This window comes from Caretta caretta, chromosome 14, assembly GCF_965140235.1.
Source record: "Caretta caretta isolate rCarCar2 chromosome 14, rCarCar1.hap1, whole genome shotgun sequence".
Lineage (NCBI taxonomy): Eukaryota > Metazoa > Chordata > Testudines > Cheloniidae > Caretta > Caretta caretta.
Window position 1 is genome coordinate 8,096,046 of NC_134219.1, and position 19,938 is coordinate 8,115,983.

Sequence of the window (19,938 nt, forward strand, 5' to 3'; positions counted from 1 at the left end):
TCAACAACAACTAGTGCCGATCAACACTGATGGGTTCTGAAGGAAATCCCATTCATTGCCCCGGGATAGAAATATGGTGACTGATGGGGAGGGGGCCTGTTGAGCAGGAGGGGAAGAAATATAGAATCCTTAGAGTGAGATACATAGTACCAAAAAGGGAAGGAAAATTATGGGGGAAAAACAACTCAAAACACACCTGTTTGGATTCCACAGGTTTTTTCTCAGGTGTCCGAATTTTATTAATTTCAGGTCCAGCACTGTTTTCGGTTTTACCTAAAAATATTTATGATATTTATGCATTAGTTTCTAGATATGTAAAGAATGAAGGAATATTTTCAACATGTTTGTTTATTTTCCTTAGACATGGGCAGACTTAGAACTATAAGTATAGCATTTATGTCAGGGGGCAGAAACTTAACACAACGCTTCCTCCGAAATATGGCCTTCCCCTTACACTGTATGTTTTAAGTTTTGTATTTGAATCATTACAAAGTACCTCTTCCAGTTCAATGGCTGGGCTACTGGAGCTATTGCAGGAGAAAGTAATCACTGGTTTGTGCAAGAGAAATAGAAATGGACCTAACACAGGAACTTTTATCCGAACCACTCCCCTCCCTGAACTTTGGTAGCTCAGGTTTCAGAGTGGTAGCCATGTTAGTCTGTATCAGCAAAAAGAACGAGTACTTGTGGCACCTTAGAGACTAACAAATTCATTTGGGCACACAGCTTATGCCCAAATAAATTTGTTAGTCTCTAAGGTGCCACAAGTACTCCTTGTTCTTTTTGGTAGCGCAGTAACCTTTGATCCAAACAAACACGGACTATTCTGTTTGTAAAGGCAAAAACACCTTACTTAGCACCTCTCTGGTTTTAACTTTTAAGCAACTAACTAAAACTCATCCATCACTGGAGTTCTGTGAGATGCCAGGGAAGTGATGTTAAAGATATCAGAACCCTATTGATAAAAAGTCTGAACCCCAAGTTAAACTTAACCTTTTTAGGTTCAGTTAAGATAAACATCAATTTTTCAGTGAAGGCTGCCATAATACTCTTACATTGGCCTATTGATCCTAAACTTTGCAACATATGAGGAGGTGCAATAATATTAGAAATCTTGCAACTGATTAGGTAAGTATATTTTCCAGATATGGCTTATGTATTTGGACAAATAGAAATATAATAGACACTTATTGTACTAGACATTATGATCCAAAAAATTTCTTAAACATGTAGTTTACACACAAGAACACAATATTCTTTTTCAGCTGAGGGTTATCTTTGAAACGTAACTCCTTGAAGTGGACAGATCAGAAATGGAGTACTTCTGGCACCTTAGAGACTAACCAATTTGAGTATAAGCTTTCGTGAGCTACAGCTCACTTCATCGGACGCATATCAAAGTACATGGTAAGGAAACCACAAATCTCAACAACCAAAAGAATTAATGCATCTCTGAAAGCATTTTTTTTTATTTATTTTTTTAGTAAAACTGCTTCCCCTTCTAATTTCTATAAAGTAACAGTTGCATGAAGGCAGGCTCAATCAATCTAAAGCATATTTTTCATGTATGCACTTACACTTTACACAAAAGTGAGGAGATATGTAAAGTGTATATTCAGTTTTAAAAGATACTGGTTTAAAACAGCATTTATACGAGCAAATCAAGAAAACTTTTAGGATCTCATGAGAAAAGAACACTTACAAGATGGGACAGGAAATATGTCATAGGCATTTACATACAATAACATTTGTGTTCCTGAAACAGTCATTTCAGTTCTCCCAACAATGTACACTTCACTGAACTGCTGATGTTTGAGTTTTGCTATTATAGCTTCTCTTCAATCTCCAGTAGAGTACTAATGACATAATTCTTTTTTCTGCGGCACATTGTTCTTCTGTGGCAGGATTCTTGTTCTGTGAAACAATCTTTAAGACATGCTGGACATGGTAATGGTAATAGTCTGATCAGCGACCTTTAGTCTTGAAAAATGTAGCATTATGTATTGTTTCAAATGCAAACGGTACTTTTTGTTGGTTGTTTGATTCCCTTTTGTCACTAAATAGATTCAGTTAATCACAAAAAATCTCAGCTCTCTTGGGTAACTCAGAGAAATCTAGGTTCAGAATAGCTACACAAGAACATACTAGATAAAGGCAAAGTAAACCCAGTGGATAATAAAACTATGTTAGCTAACAATTCAAGGAACCGCCTAGCAAAAAGATACGCAGTGAGAAAAATAATAGCTCCATATACTCGCTAATAAAAGGAGCTCTGGAAATTTTTAAAGAAAAAGATTTTAAAGCACAAATAGCTACAAAAACTTAGCTTCAAAAGATTAGACAAATATTTCTTTCTTGCTCCTAATTCTTAATGCCAGGAAGAAAAGAGTATTATGAGTATTTCCAGTATTACGTAGGTATGAAAAATCCAAGTCCAGTATAAGTGTCTTCTAGTAGAAGTCAGGACCCTGCAAACCTTAGCAGGGCAACTTTCTAGTTGGCTATTATTGTCATAATTAGACAGTATCCACTCAAAAATGAGATAACTCACTCGAGCCACATGCCTCGCTCCTCCATATGCTGATACAGGGACACATTCTGTCGGAATTACTTCATATGTAGAGAGGAGTTAACCAAGGGCAGAATGTGGCCTTCTCATGCAACTTACCTTACAATCTTACTTCCCAGCACATATATCAAGGGCACCTCCAAACTTAACAGAAAGAGGGTTTGGTTCACACTGGTCAGCAGAAAAGAAACTACTAATTTCTCTGACTCTTGCTGCCACAGAATGAGGGGCTAAATCAGCAATCCTTCTAAGTGCTAAGAGACTTCAACACCTATTTCAATTAATAGAAAGGGAATGTGCTCAGCACTTGCACAATCAACCCCTAATGATCAGATTTTTGGGTGATCAACAGAAGAAAAAGAGTTTATTTTAGTGCATTTCACAAGGTTGATTTGTCCTCTGAGAACCCTTTTCACTAGTTAGCTTACTGAAATTCAAGTTATTGAACTGCCATGGCCAAAATCAGTTTCTCAGGATTTTCCTCTTCTCTGAAACCTAGAATACTGTGGGAGAATAACACCAAGGATGGCATGTTGGATTTCTCTCTGTATTATCCCTGTTTTAATGAGCTTCAGTGAAACCCCCTTCATGTGATTATTTCAGTGAACTATTTAGAGTCCAATTATCTATGCAATTCTTTGAAAAGGAATAATAATGTCTTCTGGTGTGCTACTGTGACAACTTACATGTTTCGTATACTGATACTACAGAAAGTGTCTCAGATTTCTACCTCAGCCTTCAAGTTTTCAAATATTTAATGAGGAAGGATTTTGCAATACATAGCTCGAATGAAAGAATCCATCCTAATAGCACAAATGAATTCAGAGCATCTTTTAATTGTAATACAAGCCTTCAGCACTAAGGTGCAATTCTGCTCTGAAACTGGATTTTAAGCAAATAGAATCACAGAATTCCCTTTTCATTGTCTCTCAGTGATGCCTCGTCAGATTTTCACAGTGTGGGCCAAATCCTCCTCCTCTTATTTGTTTGTGCAGTCTCAGAGAAGGCAATGGACCTACTCATTTGAGCAAGGGGAGCAAGATTCATACCTCTGTAGATTAATTTTTTTTCCCCCTAACTGCCTATCCTGCAACTGTACCTGAGATCTGAAGTCAAGCTGCCTTCTCTCTGCCTCGGTAAAGATTCCACAATACAAATTTACTTCGCAATTCTGTTGGTAATATGAATGACAAAACACTCTAGCTAACCCTCCCATTGCTGTAGAGGGATAAAAGAGTAAACTATTTTTTGTCACTATAGCAAGCAAATATGACTCAGAATATCCATCAGGAGAAGATCTCTTGAGTATGAAGGTGGCATTTTTACGCAGTCATTTTTCTGATCATAATCACAGTTCAAGGAGAAATTTAAGCGGTAGCCAAATCTCAAATAGGACCACAATGGCATTTGACTTTATTCCAGATTCACTCTTCAATTCCTAGCATGGAGACTATTTTATTCTAAGCCCTAAATCATTTCAGGTTTTGCAATGTATTTTCTTACATATTGGAATATAAATGGTTTTCCATCTATATTAGAAAAAAATCATAAATGACATATCAATAACCAGGATCCCTGGGTTTTCAGGATACTCCAGTAGGGTTATGTCCAATGCTAAAATCATACTCAAGGAAATGAATCCTCCACTACCACCAGCCTACAGTACGGTCTACAACCTTGCACAGCCTCCCATTACAGACACACAATTCATAGCACAATAAAGCCTACGATAGAGATAGAATTTCCAAACACCAGCTATTTTCCTGGCTAGGCAACATCACGAATAATCATTTCTGCTTAATATATTTGCTAATGTTTTACAAATTATTCTAACTTTGTGTCTATTTCTTCATATCCACATCCCAAAACACACCAACTCCGTGGGGAATCTCAGGAAAGAGAACAGGTTCTGAGTGGGGCGTGGGAAATGAACTACCCTGTTCACAAGTTGGGGATAGCATGGAGAACCCTGCCATGTGAGCACCATTTCTGTGTGTAAACAGAGGAACAAGTTTCCATTGCTGTCAAATTCAGCATCTGTCAGGAACATTCAAATTCACCTTAAAAATGACGGGTTTCTCACAATATTTTGTCTGAACTGCAGATATGGTCACCAAACAAGAAGTCGCCTGCGGAGGGATTTGAAGAAACATACAACTCACCATTTCGATTTTGTTCATGTTGCTCCTTTTCTTGATGTTGAAGTTGCTGCTGCCCTATACTAACTGGTGAATGATGTCCCAGGCCATAAGGTATAGGAGACCCGCGCCCATGCGCCTGTAACAGGTTCATATTATACGCCATAGCTGCTTGGTGTGTAATGATTCGAGGGTCAACTGCAAACCTACCCTGATACCCTGTCCACGGTACCTATGTAATATAAAAAAAAAAAAAATAGTTGCAATAAATGAATGTACATTTAAGGAAAGGCACAGTGTCAATTACAGTTACTATGGCATCATCAGGAAGCACTTCTCCATATTAGTGGTGATGATGAGCTGATACAGTACATGTGAGTGACAGGAAATATGAGCAACAAGTTCAGGTAAAGAGCAAAAATTCAGGCATAGTAGCAACGGTCACAGAGAAGAAGATTTTTGAAGAAGAGTGAGATAAACAATGAAGATTACATTGGGGGGAGGAGGGAGATCATGGAAGTGCATCTGACAGGAGATAAGACTTGAAAAGCCACTGAAACAAGAAGGCAGGGATCTTCCCTTCTCCCAACAGCAATAAAAGCAGATGAAACTTATTAAATAAAGAAGGTGGGTCAATGCATCATTACTGCAGATATTCAAGAACAGGTTATATATATTAGTGGAAAGATGGACAGAGTAGCCTATGAACTAAATACCATGACCAGGCAGGTCACGCTCTCCACTAAATGCCCCAGTAGTCAGTGGGGCGCTGGTGGGCTCAGCAAGCAGTCCACTCACACGTTACAAGCTGAAGAACTGGGACCTAAAAATCTATGTTATGGGACATATTTTAAAAGGCGACGCGCGGGGGGGGGGGGGGGGGGCGGCGTCAAGAAGGGTCACACGCCCCTTCCGAAATGCCTAGTGGGGGCACATTCAGCAGGAAACCGCTGTGGTGAAAGGAGCAGAATGGGGGGCTGCCGGGTGGCCCCATGCCGTCAGGTCCTCCAGCCCCACCCCCAGCCCTTCCACACAGCTGCTTCTCCTAGGGTCTGTACAGCCCCGCTGGAGGACAGGGCTGGGGGCAGCACCGGTACAGCCGTGCCAAAGGAACTGCCGGCGTGAGGCCACTTTTCTTTCACCTAAAATCAGTATCCGGTGCAGCAGGAGAACAGAGGCCCCCCCCCCGCCAGGTAACGTGGGATGGGGAGAGAACAGGAAGAGCACAAGGGCCCGGGCTGGGGGGTGGGACGGGGATGAGTCACGTGGGGAGATCACGAGCCACCCTTTGCGTTCCTCCCACGAGTTGCCCATCTGTTTGAAATAAAATTCACTTCTTGAAAGCGTGAAATCCAGGGTCTTTAAAATACTGTGCATTTAGTGGCCTAAAATCTGAAAAGGAAGACATCTCTGGATCAAATTAGTTCAATCTTTCCCTGTGGGGAAGTTTATTTAAAAAAGCGATCCCATGAATAAAAAGAGAATGAAATGAATATCATCAATGCTCATTGTGACAAACCATCCTTAACTGATGGCAGCAGACAACCTCCCACATTTTTTACTCTGGATCTGAAAGCTGCCCTAAATGATACAAAAAGGCCTTTTTGTCTTACATGGCCACAGTCATTTTATCATATTTTTAATAAATTAATCCCTTCATTATTTGCTTTAAACATAGCATCTTCCAAGCAATTTGTTAGATTTTTGCAAATATTTGCCCTTGAAACCTGCATTCCTGAACTTCAGCTTTGGGCTATGTGCTTCCTCCAATTGTGTCTGTGCCATTTCAAAGTATCTCCAATATACTTCTTTTTGAAAGCAGACATCTCATTAGTATGTGGACCTTCATACCTAATTATTTAAAAGTCCATCCCCGGGGGCAGGGGTGGAATACGCTCAAACATACTGATATTTTCATATTTTTTTTCTTTTGATTGGCGGTACATAGGAATATATTAGGTCTTAAACTGTAAAACAGAAAAAAATATTTAAATTATCTTGTTTTGATATCAATAAAAAGTAAGTATTACAAAGATACAGCTGCTGGCCTTCTCATTCCATTTAAATTTAAGCATCATATGCAGACTTCTGGTAACCTAGTAAAAAGAAAACTTATTTGATCTAATGAATGGAAATCAGTGGCCTTACCACTTAAAAAAAGGAGAAGATTGTGTAATCTATAGTTGCCAGATGGTTTTCATAGTTGAAAGCACAGGTTTAGAGCAGGCCTCAAAATAGCAGCCATGAATTGGATTTTCATAAAGAACCTACACAACTATTAAAAAAGTTAACTGTGTGTGACTATTTAAAAATGTATAAGAAATTATATGTACACATGTGCACATATATATCCTATCCCCAAAGAACCTTTCAGGATATGTGCACAACTATGTTACCGCACAACATTATTTCTGTAACTACTGTTCTCTCTTCCCCAATTTCCTACCTACTTTTTTTTGCTCTTAGGCCTGGTCTACCCTGCAGGGGGGTGGGGGGGGAAGAGAAGAGCTAAGCTGGTCTATGTTACACAACTTCAGCTATGAAAATAGCTTAGCTGAAGTCGACGTGCTTGGAGCTACTTACCGCGGTGTCTTCACTGCGGTAGGTCGACTGCTGACGCTCCCCTGTCGACTCCACCTATACTTCTTGCTCCGGTGGAGTACCGGAGTCGACGGGAGAGCGCTCGATTTATCACATCTTCACTAGACGCGATAAATCGATCCCCGATGGATCAATCGCTCCGGAGGTAAGTGTAGACATGCCCTTAATCTTAGATTGTAAGGCTTCCAGGTGAGCAAACGTGCTTTTTATTTGTACAGTGAAATATCTAGAACACTCTTTGGTGCTACATCAATGTATAATTCTGCAAGTATTTCCTGCAACCTAACTGAAACTGCAAGCATCATTGTATGCTCAAGTTATAGCCTCTTCTTTGACATCTCAAGGATGATCATTATTTGGCAACACTGTGGGTAAAGTCAGCCAGAATTATAGTTGCTACATCTAATGGAGAGAGAACTGAAGGGAATACTGACTCCCATTAAAAAAAAGTAGGGGGAAATCTATTGATATAGTGTGGTCAACAACAGAACCAGGCACGTAATTTCAGCAGCACAGTGCTCCACAAAGGAAAATTAATAGTTCTAAATTGATCAGCTGGACAGTTAACTGCTTGTAATAAAATTTTCATATGCTGGTAATATTTTAGCACCCAAAGCTGAGGTGAGCTAGAATCATCTTCTATTGTCTAGTGTGTTTTGGTTTAGCAGTATGACAACTTCAAAAGGAGTGCTAGTCATAAAGCAACAGTCTGAGGGAATCAGACACACTTCTTGTGATGCTCCAGAGAGAAAGATACATCTCCCATTACGCTTATTCCTTCAGGGGACTATGATGTGCACCTGTGAAGCTTCACAGAAGTGGATTTGAAAATCAGACTTACATGCAGAGAATATGAAAGACTAGAAGCATAAACTCTTGGATTTTCAGTCAAATTAGCCACAACAAGAGGTCCTGTTCAAGTACTCAGCTGTTCAACATTCAGATACATGCAATTATAGTCCTATCTATTCAAATCACAAGCTTTAAGGCAAATATCGCTATCATATAGCACAAAAATTACTTTGCACAGAATAATGAGAATGTCTGTGGTGAGTATTTAGGGTCTGAACCTAATCTTATACCACTTTTACTGGGATGTAATTCCATTGACTGCAGTGTCTCCTGAATTACAACAGGGAAAGGCAAATTGGAAAATGCCCCTTAGGCTTGGTCTACACTAGAAAATTAGGTCGTCTTAACTATGTCGCTCAGGGGTGTGAACAATCCACACCCATGGGCAATTTATTTAAGCCTACCTAAATCCCAGTGTAGACAATGCTAGGTCGATGGAAGAATTCTTCCATGGATATAGCTACTGCCTCTCAGGGAGGTGGATTACCTACACAAACAGCGTTTACATTGACGCACTAAGCAATGCACGGCAGCACTACACACCTGCACCGCTGTAGAGTTTCAAGTGCAGATAGGCCCTTACACAAAATGAAGAGAAGCAATTTTGAAGCCCTAAGTACTCAGCAAGCCACATTTTCTTAACATGCTAACAGACAAGCAAGCAAACCCATTTTAATTTGAGTACAGTATTATTCAAATTGTGTTGTTTACATGTTATATTTTTCCTTGTATATTTATGGTAATAAAAGTATGATTCGTAGCCTTCCAGGTCCGAAGGCTTCTGACTTGCTAAATTAATACAAAAGATGGATAATATTGTAACTTATTTTATAACCCAAGTCACTGAAACAGTAATAAAACAAACCTGTAAATTATTATACTAATTAGTGAATGTGGGGAGTTTGGGCAGAGGTTGTATATACAGTACTTTTGTTTTTATCTAAGGAAAGGACTAGGTAGATCAGTGGTTCAAGTAACTAACCTCATACCTTGCAAATCTGAGATCAAAGGCTACCATGATAATACGATCTGCTCTGAAAACCCAAGGGCTATTATGGACTACTACTACTGTGCTTTATAAAAGATGACTTTTGAAACCTTACAACACTTCTCTCTTTACACTTCTACATAGAAAGCACCCTGTTGCTGCTATTCCTCCACAAATTCAACTAATGCTTGTGAAACAATATTATTCAGAAAGCTTTCAATAATTGACCATTATATCTCAACTGTTCCTGCATTCTCATAAAAAGGCCAGTAATTAATCATGACCATCTTCGTTCGATTTTAACATGGGTAATCCTCATATGACTTAAACATGAAAACCATTTTAGGCTGTGTGATATTCTTTGTAGGAGCACCATCATTAAGACCTTGCAGCTTGGTGGTCATCACCACATTCCTAGCCAGGAAAACCCAAGTAAGCATGAAAGATGCTGACACACTTTTCACTACCTAGTCTTGTGTTCATTTTTATCGATATAATAAAAGGAGAAAACAGGGAAAAAAAATGCTTACAGGCAAAGGCACAGACATGACCATATTTCCTCCATAGACAGCAGGTACATAAAGAATACTTGTCCCAGTGTGAGGATCTATCCTTTGAACAGGGCTTGGAGATTTCCCCAGGTTGGGGTGAGGTCCAAGAGGAGGAGGAGGAGGAGGAGTATACGCTCTGATAGGATTTCCAATTAGGACAGAAGGATTGGGCTGAACTGAAAAATAAACAAAAAAGGAAAACAAAGGGAGGAAAAGAACATGAAGTACTTCAATGACTTATTTTTTTTCCCTTCCAAAAAAGGACCCTTCTTTACAAATTCACTGGGTAAGTCTTTATACAGAAGAATCCAGAGAGCATTAATCTAAAATCAATATTCTTTCCATAAGTTTCCGCAGATCCAATACACAAGCTAAGTTTTAGTGAACTTCTGGGACTGGTAGAAAGCTGGGGGAAAGGGTGGGGGAGAGGAAGGAGCAGGGGGAGTTATCTAAAAGCAGAGGAAGAGAGTGGGGGAGAGGAAGGAGCAGGGGGAGTTATCTAAAAGAGAAACTCCCCAGTGAGCACCATCTATACCTTTTTACTTAAAATTTGACATGACTGTTAAGGTGGCCAAATGACCTGTACCAATTGCACACATTACAACAATACAACCCTGGTTTACTTCTTCACTCTTTTAATAGGGACTAGAAATGCCTTTAAAATTAAAAACAAAAATACATATAGGTCTCAAGTCACTGTAGACTACCTGGCGAGAATATCATGATTCAGTAAATTATAACTCTGTGTGGATCCATATATCCAGGTATGTCCAAACTATGTTATAAAAGAGTTAGAGGACTATCATTTTATACCATGATTCCCTTACACAGCCATTTTGCAAGTGTAGATAGGCTCACACACGAGATTACTGTACCCATTCCAAAGTGGTGTATAGCATGGGTTTCAGACACAAATCTTCTGCCACTGGTCAGGGAAACTGTGGTAGAACCATAGTAGCAACAACTATGTTGCAACAAGGTTGTATCTAGGTTCTAAAGTCAGCATGCAAAGTGCATACAATGAGAACCCAGGAGTTACCTAATGTCTACTTAAAGTATGCTGAGATATCTGCTTGCTGAATTCACATAAGGAATAAATTACTTTCATAGACATAATGGGCCTGATCCTCCCTTAACACATACAGCTGTATAAATCAACATTAACTTCACTGATGTCAAACTAGTAGAAGCATAGGAGAATCAGTCCCAGTTTCTCCAGAGAAACAGTAGACACTTACCAATTCCATCAGTTTGAAAATGGTCATTCTGATTATGATGATGACCCTTGCCCTTTAATGAAAAAAAATCATAATGACTTACTTTTTTTTACATGTTTAATGCAGATCAAACACAAAGATAGTTCTTTATTTCAGCACAGTAACAGTCAAGTAAATTAAATATAATTACAGAGAAGAGGTTGGAAAAAACAGCAAGTCTACGACTCTTCTCTTGAGTATTTTTACTTGCCCAATTCCACTGGTTCAGTACTGTTCCACCAAGGCCAGTACAAAGTTCCATTAGTAAGCACCTCCGTTTCACAGTGCACTCTGCCCATCCTTCCAATTCCCACTGCCAAACCTGACTACTAAAACGGGGTATTTAAAATTGCACTGTCCCTAGTCTTGCAATATTTGAAATGCTCTCATTTCTCCCTTTTTCCAAAGAAAAAGATATAGATTTGCTTTATTATTATTGCTTGAAACGGGAACTACAAGCAATTTGATACATGGATTTGAAATGACCAGTTTCACTCTAGCTTCTGTAAGTACCTCTGCCTTTGCAGGGCCTTTAGGATCTTATGATATACACAGCATTGGGACACAGGTTCTCTGAGGATTTGATATCTTCTTTGGCTTCAAGTTAAAATTTTAGAACAGAAACACTTGTCAGGATAAATATTATTATTATTATTATTATTATTTTGGTTTGCCAGCTTTGAGTACCTTGATCATCTACAAAGAACTGATAAAAGAACAAACTTTTCCATCATCACAGATGTGCAGGGAGAAAGCAAACAGCTGTTACCAACTTAATTTATTATTGGCAGCTCCCCTTCATCAACGTGTGCACATGCGTGCACAGCTGACACTCAAAAATGGGTTTCCAAAAGTGTCTAGAGCTTTAGAGCACTCCCTGGAAGCTAATCTCTAAACAGAAAAGGAATACTTGTGGCACCTTAGAGACTAACCAATTTATTTGAGCATAAGCTTTCGTGAGCTACAGCTCACTTCATCGGATGCATCCGATGAAGTGAGCTGTAGCTCACGAAAGCTTATGCTCAAATAAATTGGTTAGTCTCTAAGGTGCCACAAGTACTCCTGTTCTTTTTGCGAATACAGACTATCATGGCTGTTACTCTGAAATCTCTAAACAGTAACAGCTATCTTCACACAAAAATTATTTACATAGATTTTAAGCTTTGATACTTGATTTTCAGTTAGTTTGACTTTGTTTGTATACATTACATTTACATTTTGCTGAAGGCAACTTTTGATTATGTATTCAAAAGACATGTATAATAAGGGCTAAGGAGCTAATCCTTATTTGTATAATTTGTAGGACAAGAGCACTTTTAAAAACAAGAAGGCAGTCACTTACATAGGAAGGCTGAAAATAAAGTAAAGAATAAGCAAAAGGCCTGTAAAAGCTGTACGTATGTAAAAGTCTGCTAAATGTAAATAATGTACTAAGGCAACCATTTTAGAAACTGACTGGAAAATCCAACACGGTCAATTTAAGCATTGTTCACCAAAGGCTACCTCCAGACTAGGAGGTAGGGTTGTGAGTATAAATAGCAGTATAGTAGCAGTGGAGGTATGGCTTAGCGGTACTGAGTACCTACTCCCCTGCAGATTTGTATTCAGCCTCTGCTGCTGCTACCCATGCTACCACAGCTACACTGCTAGTCCACATCAAGCTAGCGCAATTATGTGTACACAAGCAGGGGAATCACACCCCTACTTCATCGCGTAGACGTAGCCAAAGAGACGGCAGACAGTAGTGCTAACATAATCCCTTTCTTCTACCGCTCAACAGTATATATCACATTTTATATGTATTGCAGAAATACTTCCCCAAGTCAGAAACATTGTATGTTATCGCTCTTGAGATTGTATATGCCGCAGTGAGGGGAGATGCAGTAGAAGTGATGGGCCAGTCAATTGCTGCTAAGCTATGCTGCAGCAGTGGAGGCGATAAAGCATGGCACCATGCACCCTGAATGATAATCTGAGATCCTTTCAGTCATTTTCTGTTAATCAGTCACCCCACCTTTTGCAATTCATTATCAGTTGCTTGGTCTTTATCCCCCTGGTATCTGCTACCCAGAAGGGATGACAGAGCAGATCTTTGGGATGAGTTCTCCTCTGCTGGGTGTATTTTACATTAGAAAGGGAGGCTACATTCAGAGCTATCACTCCTACATGTTAATGAACACTTAGGCATCAACTGAAGAAAGCAACTAAGCACCTGAAATCAACAGGACATGCACACGCTCAAAGTTAAGCACGTTCCTAAGTTCTTTGCTGAATAGGATGCTTTTCTGAATCAGGAGATGCACTCTCAAATTTAAAATATTTTTAAAAACCTATTTACTTTACTTGCCCAGTAGATAAGTCTAGGCAGTTTTCCAGAAGTCTGAGCTAATTAATCAGTTGTCTAAGTATAGAGACAGGTGGATTTGACAAATGTTGACCTATGCATAAAATAGATTAAAGGACAGTGTCAGACTGGTCTCTGATTTTCTTATGGTTTTTTGGATTAATATTATTTTTGAAAAGAAAATTATTTATTTTTAATAGTTGTGTTTAAGCAAACAAAACCCCAGAAGCTTTTAAAAAGGGGCTATTTGTATACTAAGAGACCTAATACCAAATCACAATTTAGTCAAGTTTTGTGCCTTACCATCACCCATTTGTTGTTTACATAATTCTATTGCTGTATTGGTTTATGCTGTCAATTGGTATCAGATGGTCTGTTATATGCCCATAAAAGTTCTGCTTGACCTAACAAACTTGCTATGCTTTGTAGCAATTGCTTTCAGGGACCGTATTTTCAAAATGTGGAAAGGTTGTCTCCTTTGACTAAGATTCTGTATGTAACTGCAGCACATGGTGATTTTTTTTTTAAATTTACAGTGCAGTTCTATACACGTAATGACTCTGTACAAATGGCACCATGGAGCTCTCAATGGCTTCTGGATTAAATTTACGAATAAAAAAAAAATAAAAAAAAATTTCCGCTACTTCCCCCAATAGCAAACGAACCCAACCTGAGAGCTGAAAGTCAAGCCAGCTTCTTTCTGGTTTGTGCAGCATCACCATTAATAAACACAACTCCATTGCCTTCAGTTAGGTTTCACATTAGGCCTAGCAATTCTGTTGATAATGCACATGCCAGTACAGAATCCAGCTAACTCCATATTAGCTGTTTTGGCCCTGAAGGGGTCACAGATGTAAAAAACTTATTAAAAACTATTAGCCAGGATGGGCAGGGATGCAAAACCATGCTCTGAAGTGTCCCTAGCCTCTGTTTGCCAGAAGCTGGGAATAGGTGATAGAGGATGGACCACTTGATAAACTACCTGTTCCGTTCATTTCCTCTGAAGCACCTGGCATTGGCCACTGTTGGAAGACAGGATACTGGGCTAGATGGACCAATGATCTGACCCAGTATGGCTCTTTGTAGGTCAAGGAAGACATTTTATGCTGAATAAGCACTGGGACAGATGTAAGAAGGTACCAGTTTTACAGAGTCACTTTTCAGCGTGGACCACAGTTAAGCAATACCTCTTGAACTGCACAGATATCCATAAACTCAGTACAGAACAATTCTTGGGGACTAGTCTTCCTATTTCTTCAGTAGTAGAAATACATCAGCATCATTCAGGTCTCCAGCCTCCTCTCCACTAACAACAATAAATGTTATATTTTAAAAGGCCTAACAAAAACAGAACTAATCACAGGCTTTTAAAACTTGAAGGGAAAAAAAGGGAGCTTTATTACTTATTGTAGTTACTTCCTACGTGTGTTCAAGTATTATCTGCTTACTTTACTCCTGTCATCTCAGATGACAACTTGTCAACTATGTTCAGATGGAATAGCTCTTATTACTGTGATGATGTAGGTGGAAGGAAGATTTTCAGATTTTCAGTTATATCCTTGACGGTAATTAAATTTGGCCTTTTGATGAACAGCAATCATCAGTTAATGCTAAATAAATACTGTATTTCAATACAGTTAAGGCAAGAAGGGACCATTATGATCATCTAATGTGACCTCCTGCAAAATATAAGCCACTGAATTTCACCTGGTAATTTTTGCACCAAGCCTAAAAAAATTGTGGTTATTGTCACACGGGTTCTTTGTTCTCCCTTACTGGTCTGTCTGTATCAACCTGTTGTGTCTTGTCTTAGACTGTAAGCTCTTCGGGGTAGGGACTGTCTTTTTGTTCTGTGTTTTGTACAGCACCTAGCATAATGGAGTCCAAGACTGGGGCTCCTAGGTGCTACGGTAATACAAACAATAAAAAAATGAATGAATGGTGGTTGAGCTAGAGCATATCTTTCAATAAGAGATCCAATCTTGTCCAGCCCACGCTATCGCTAAATAAATACCACCTTGTAATGAGGTCTAGTGCCTGATTTTGAAATTGTTGAAGGCCCCTTCAGCAATTGCACTGACACCATCAACTGCAAGTCTGTATACGTGTGGAAGCTATTTTAAAACAACAACCAGCCCAATAAACCTTTTATATCATTTCTCGACAGGTATTTCTACCTTCACTCCCACCTCCTGACAAACTTCATTACCAGTTATGCTTTACCTTGGGTGGTGATTGTTGCTGTTTGTTGATATTTGCAGAATGCTGCTGTCGCAGAGCCCGAGGGATAAACTCGGGTGCCAGTGGATTCAACACATAGGTTTTCTTTAACTCCAAAGCCTCCAGCTGAGCCTTGATCTGTTCAAACGTGATACCATGGAGGCTCTCATTCTCGTGACACAGGGCAATAAACCTCTCCCAAAATTTCCTATGGAAAACAGTTAGAAAGAATAAGATTTACCAACTCAGGTTATAGTTAACAGAGGTTTTACACAGCAAAGTACAGTTTGCATTTTTCCTACATGCCCATCTTATACATCATGCCTCCAATTCTGCAATGAGATCCAGGGGCTGGGCCCACACATCCATGCGGAGCCCCAACCACAGAGTAGGCATAAGGGTCTGTCCAGGCAGATCAGACTCCAGCCCTAAACCTATGTCATATCATATCTGATTCCTATGTCAACATAAAAGCAGAGACTGCACTAACCTGGAAATTTTATGGAAGAGCAAACACAAACACCACAGACTCTATTAAAGCTCAAAAAGCCAAGTGCTCTACAAAGAAGATTAGTATCATTATCCCCATTTTTTCAAATAGGGAAACTGAGGCCTGGGGGAAAAAGTGACTTGCCCAAGGTCAGGCAGCAAAGCAGTAACAGAGCCGGAAACTGATTTCAGGTCTTCTGAGTCCCAGTCCAATGCCACATCAACCAGGCTATATTGCCTCCTCTGGAAGAAGGAAGTTGTCACTGACAGGATCAGAATTAGTTTATTCACTAATATCCTTAGCAGTGTTAAACTGCAAAGTGCAGCTGTACTCATGGCCCCAAGCCCTCCCATTCCAAAGAGTCCAACCCCAGTGGAGGGGGAAGGGTAGAGGCAGCATGCCCTACTCCATTAACTGAGGCAGGTGGAACAATATGACCCTGAGTTTTTATTGGTTTTCTTGAAGTAACACTACTAAATACAAATCACACAGTATTTGTCTGGTAGCAATAGTGGGACAAAATATGGAAGGACAGTCTTGCTGTTAAAGCACAGGACGGTGAGTTAGAAGAGCTAAATTCATTTCCTGGCTCTGCCACTGATTCACCACATTAGGCAAGTAACCTCTTTGATCCTTGGTTTTTCCATCTGTAAAATGGGGGTAACACTTGCCTACCTCCCAGGTATGTTGTGAGGCTTAATATGTTAGTACGTGTAAAACACTTGAGATCCTTCAATGGCAGGTATAAATGCAAACTGTTCTTATTATAATACTTTGTATATATATAATAGGGGTTTCCAGGTTCATGTAAGAAAAAGGATTGCATTATTTTCCCCTATAGTGCTGTAATTAGCTTTTTTTAAATTATATAGCTCAATAAATGATCATTTCAATCTGTCACTCCAATTTCTCAGTGTGACTCATGTAGAAGTCTACTCTTTTTTTTTTTAAACACATGTGACAATATCTATTGGTAAAACATTTGATTTTAGAAATTCTATCAACAAATACTTTTTCTGAAAAGCAAGCAGAACATGGGACAGTCATTTTCCTCTGAAAAAATTTAAATCAGTCATTGTTTAAAAAACACAACACAACAACAACCAGGATCTTATCTCCTTTAATCAAGGAAAAATTATTAAATTATCTCCTTCAAGCAATGAAGGGTGATGAAAAATAAAAGATGTAGGGGAAAAAACTACATTAGACTTTGAAAAGATGAAAACCCTAAAAGGCACACTGAATAATAATCCGTCTCTTTAATTTTCATTTTTTTGGTAAGTGATTAAAGACGACAGGCTGACAATATTTTACTCGTAAACGTCTGCTGACAATCTCAGATTGATTTCTGTACTGGAAGGTGTTGAAAAAATGGAAGGCCTGTATAATGTATTTCCATTATTCATAAGCAGATTGGGGTGCCTGCTTCTTCTGGTTTTTCCTGAACCTAAGGTAATAAGAACTATAGTCATATGTAAATCTTAAAGTGCTTTACAGAAGATGGGAAATATAATTAATGCCCGCTTTACAAATGAACATCCCATGAGGCCATCCGAATGAGCAAAAAATTATTTTTAAAAACAAAAGACTGCCTTCCTGGGCAAAAATCTGTCTGGCTCTTCCATAGGAGAGAGAGGCCAAAACACAAGTGTTTTGTGTAGAATGCACAAGTGTTGTAGTCCCCCAAAACCTGTATAACTGACATTCTGCAGGTCTACTGCACATTGACCTGCAAAAAGGGTTCAGGGATCAAAGTTCCTTGATCCACCTATGGCCACCGGGCATACAGAGAGGAGCTTAGTGGGTGGTCACGTTCAAGGAGCAGAATCTGCCAGTTCTGGTCAATAAATGGGGGAAATACTGCCTTTTTTGTTCTTTATTTGTACAGCACCCAGCATAATGGGGTCCTGGTCCATGACTAGGGCTCCCACATGCTATGGTAATTTAAATAAATAATTATAATAAAAAATGAGTTCTAAAAGCAACGAATGCTATAGGACAACGTGGACGTGATGAACCATTGCTCTGCATGCACTGTGGAAGGCAGAGAATCTGACGCAAGAATGGAAGAAGCACAGATAAATCCTGTTATCTCCAGAATTTTCAAGAGAGGAGCAGTCCTAGAGTGAAAATCTAGCCACACTAAAGTCCATGGCAAAACTCAGGTTGACTTCAGTGAGGTCAGGATTTCACCCCACATAGGTGAAGATGCAGAAAAAAAATAGCAAAGCTCCATTTAGCTCCAGTGGAATTAACATTCCAGATGCTGGCTGAGTCTTTGCCACTGGTATATTTCTCCATGCCCATGTATGACATAGAATTATTTTATCACAGCAAGGAGTCTAGACTTTATAATACCCAGGCATCCTAGATATTTCAGAATATTTCTTGAGCAATTTTATTAGAAAATGAGTTGATTAATGGGGTGACACACTGTGTATTTGCAGGTGCATAGTTTTTCCCCACACCTTGTCCAACACCTTTTGCTTTAAATTTTATAATTACCCTAGTGTTGATGAAAGAATGAACGGAAAGATTAATACTGCATTTAAAAACAACTCTGCTCACTGTCTAGAGCCAGAGATGGAGAATTATTCGCACAAATACACATTTATTTAAACCCTTTTCATTTCATTTAGCCTGTTCAGAATGGCAAAGCACAAGAATAAACCAGGCTAGTCATACACAATTTCTCATGTCATACCTCACCAAGTTTAGGGAATGTTTCGAAGCATCGGATCAGAAGTTCTGGCAACTGTAACAACATAGGAAACATACTCTATTTGCTACCCCTTGTCTCCTTCTGCAGTTGGCCTTTTAAGGAAACAGAACAGGCAATCAGCCTAGTTCCAGGTGGCAAGCTCACCCAGCCTATGGCAATGTAGATCCTAAGGAGAGAAGCCACTGGTTGACCAGTGCCATTCGCAGGCGAATCTGAGGGAGGTCAAGTGTCTCTCTTGCAAGACCACAGGAATAGTTACTAAGGGTAGGTCTACACTACAAATTTACAATGGCGCAGCTACACCGCTGTAGCATGTCTGGTGAAGACGCTCTAAGCCAATCGGAGAGAGCTCTCCCATCAGCTTAACAACGCCACCTCCACAAAGAGGCACTAGCACTGCCTACACAGGGGTTTAATGTCAGTATAACTACATTGCTCGGGGTGTGGATTTTTCACACCCTGAGCGACACAGTTATATCGAAGTAAGTATGTACTGTAGACCAAGCTGCATACACATAAGAATTTAAAATAGCCATTCTAATGCCAATCTTTCGCTGTGATTTCATGTAAATGAGAAGTGCGCTTTTAAATTTCACTATATAGATGACCCATTTTCTGCAGGAGCATCAAGTCATTTGACTGTAAGGCAAACACATTTTGCAAGTATTTAAGTGAGAATTAAACAACAATATGGAAATATAATGACAGAGATCTCTGTGATTACTCAATGCAGTCATCAAACCTACCGCAAAGCACCAGAACTCCACTGAGGCCCATGCACTTTTGTTTAAAATGCACCAAGCAGTCTCCCTACACATGGAACACTTGTACTGGGATGTAAGAACAGAAAATAAAACACTGCCATCTCTGCTTTGCAGTTGCTCCTGAATTTAAAGGGAGCGTCTGCCAAACAGCCCTGTCTAGTCTGCCTGTAATATACAGAAAGGCAATAATTACCCGGGGCTACTTCACATAGCTCTCTACAACTACGGCTACAAATTCCTGACTCACTTTGACAGGTATTAGAATATTTATAAAATTCAAGAACTCTCTAAACTTTTTTTGAGGTCTGTTTTTCTGCACAAAATGTCACTTCTTCCAGACTTCTGAATTTCTCTTGTGCTAAAAAAGAACTCCCTCTCTCTTAATAGCAGAGTGCCCAAGCCCTCCAGCAGGAGTTTCAAACTGTAAATATTCAATTATTCAG

The 19,938-nt window shown here is 39.4% G+C and overlaps 1 protein-coding gene across 3 annotated transcripts in view; it reads right to left on the reverse strand.

The window, feature by feature from the left end:
- The window catches only part of HELZ (helicase with zinc finger), a 152,124-nt gene that overhangs the window by 25,620 nt on the left and 106,566 nt on the right, over window positions 1–19,938 (reverse strand). For all 3 annotated transcript variants that reach the window (XM_048817549.2, XM_048817548.2, XM_048817551.2), the window contains 5 exons: window positions 15,523–15,727; window positions 10,938–10,989; window positions 9,679–9,875; window positions 4,732–4,939; window positions 197–273 (listed from right to left, as the gene is read on the reverse strand). In XM_048817549.2, the coding sequence (XP_048673506.2) occupies window positions 197–273; window positions 4,732–4,939; window positions 9,679–9,875; window positions 10,938–10,989; window positions 15,523–15,727 (739 nt within the window). The remainder of the gene's footprint in view (window positions 1–196; window positions 274–4,731; window positions 4,940–9,678; window positions 9,876–10,937; window positions 10,990–15,522; window positions 15,728–19,938) is intronic.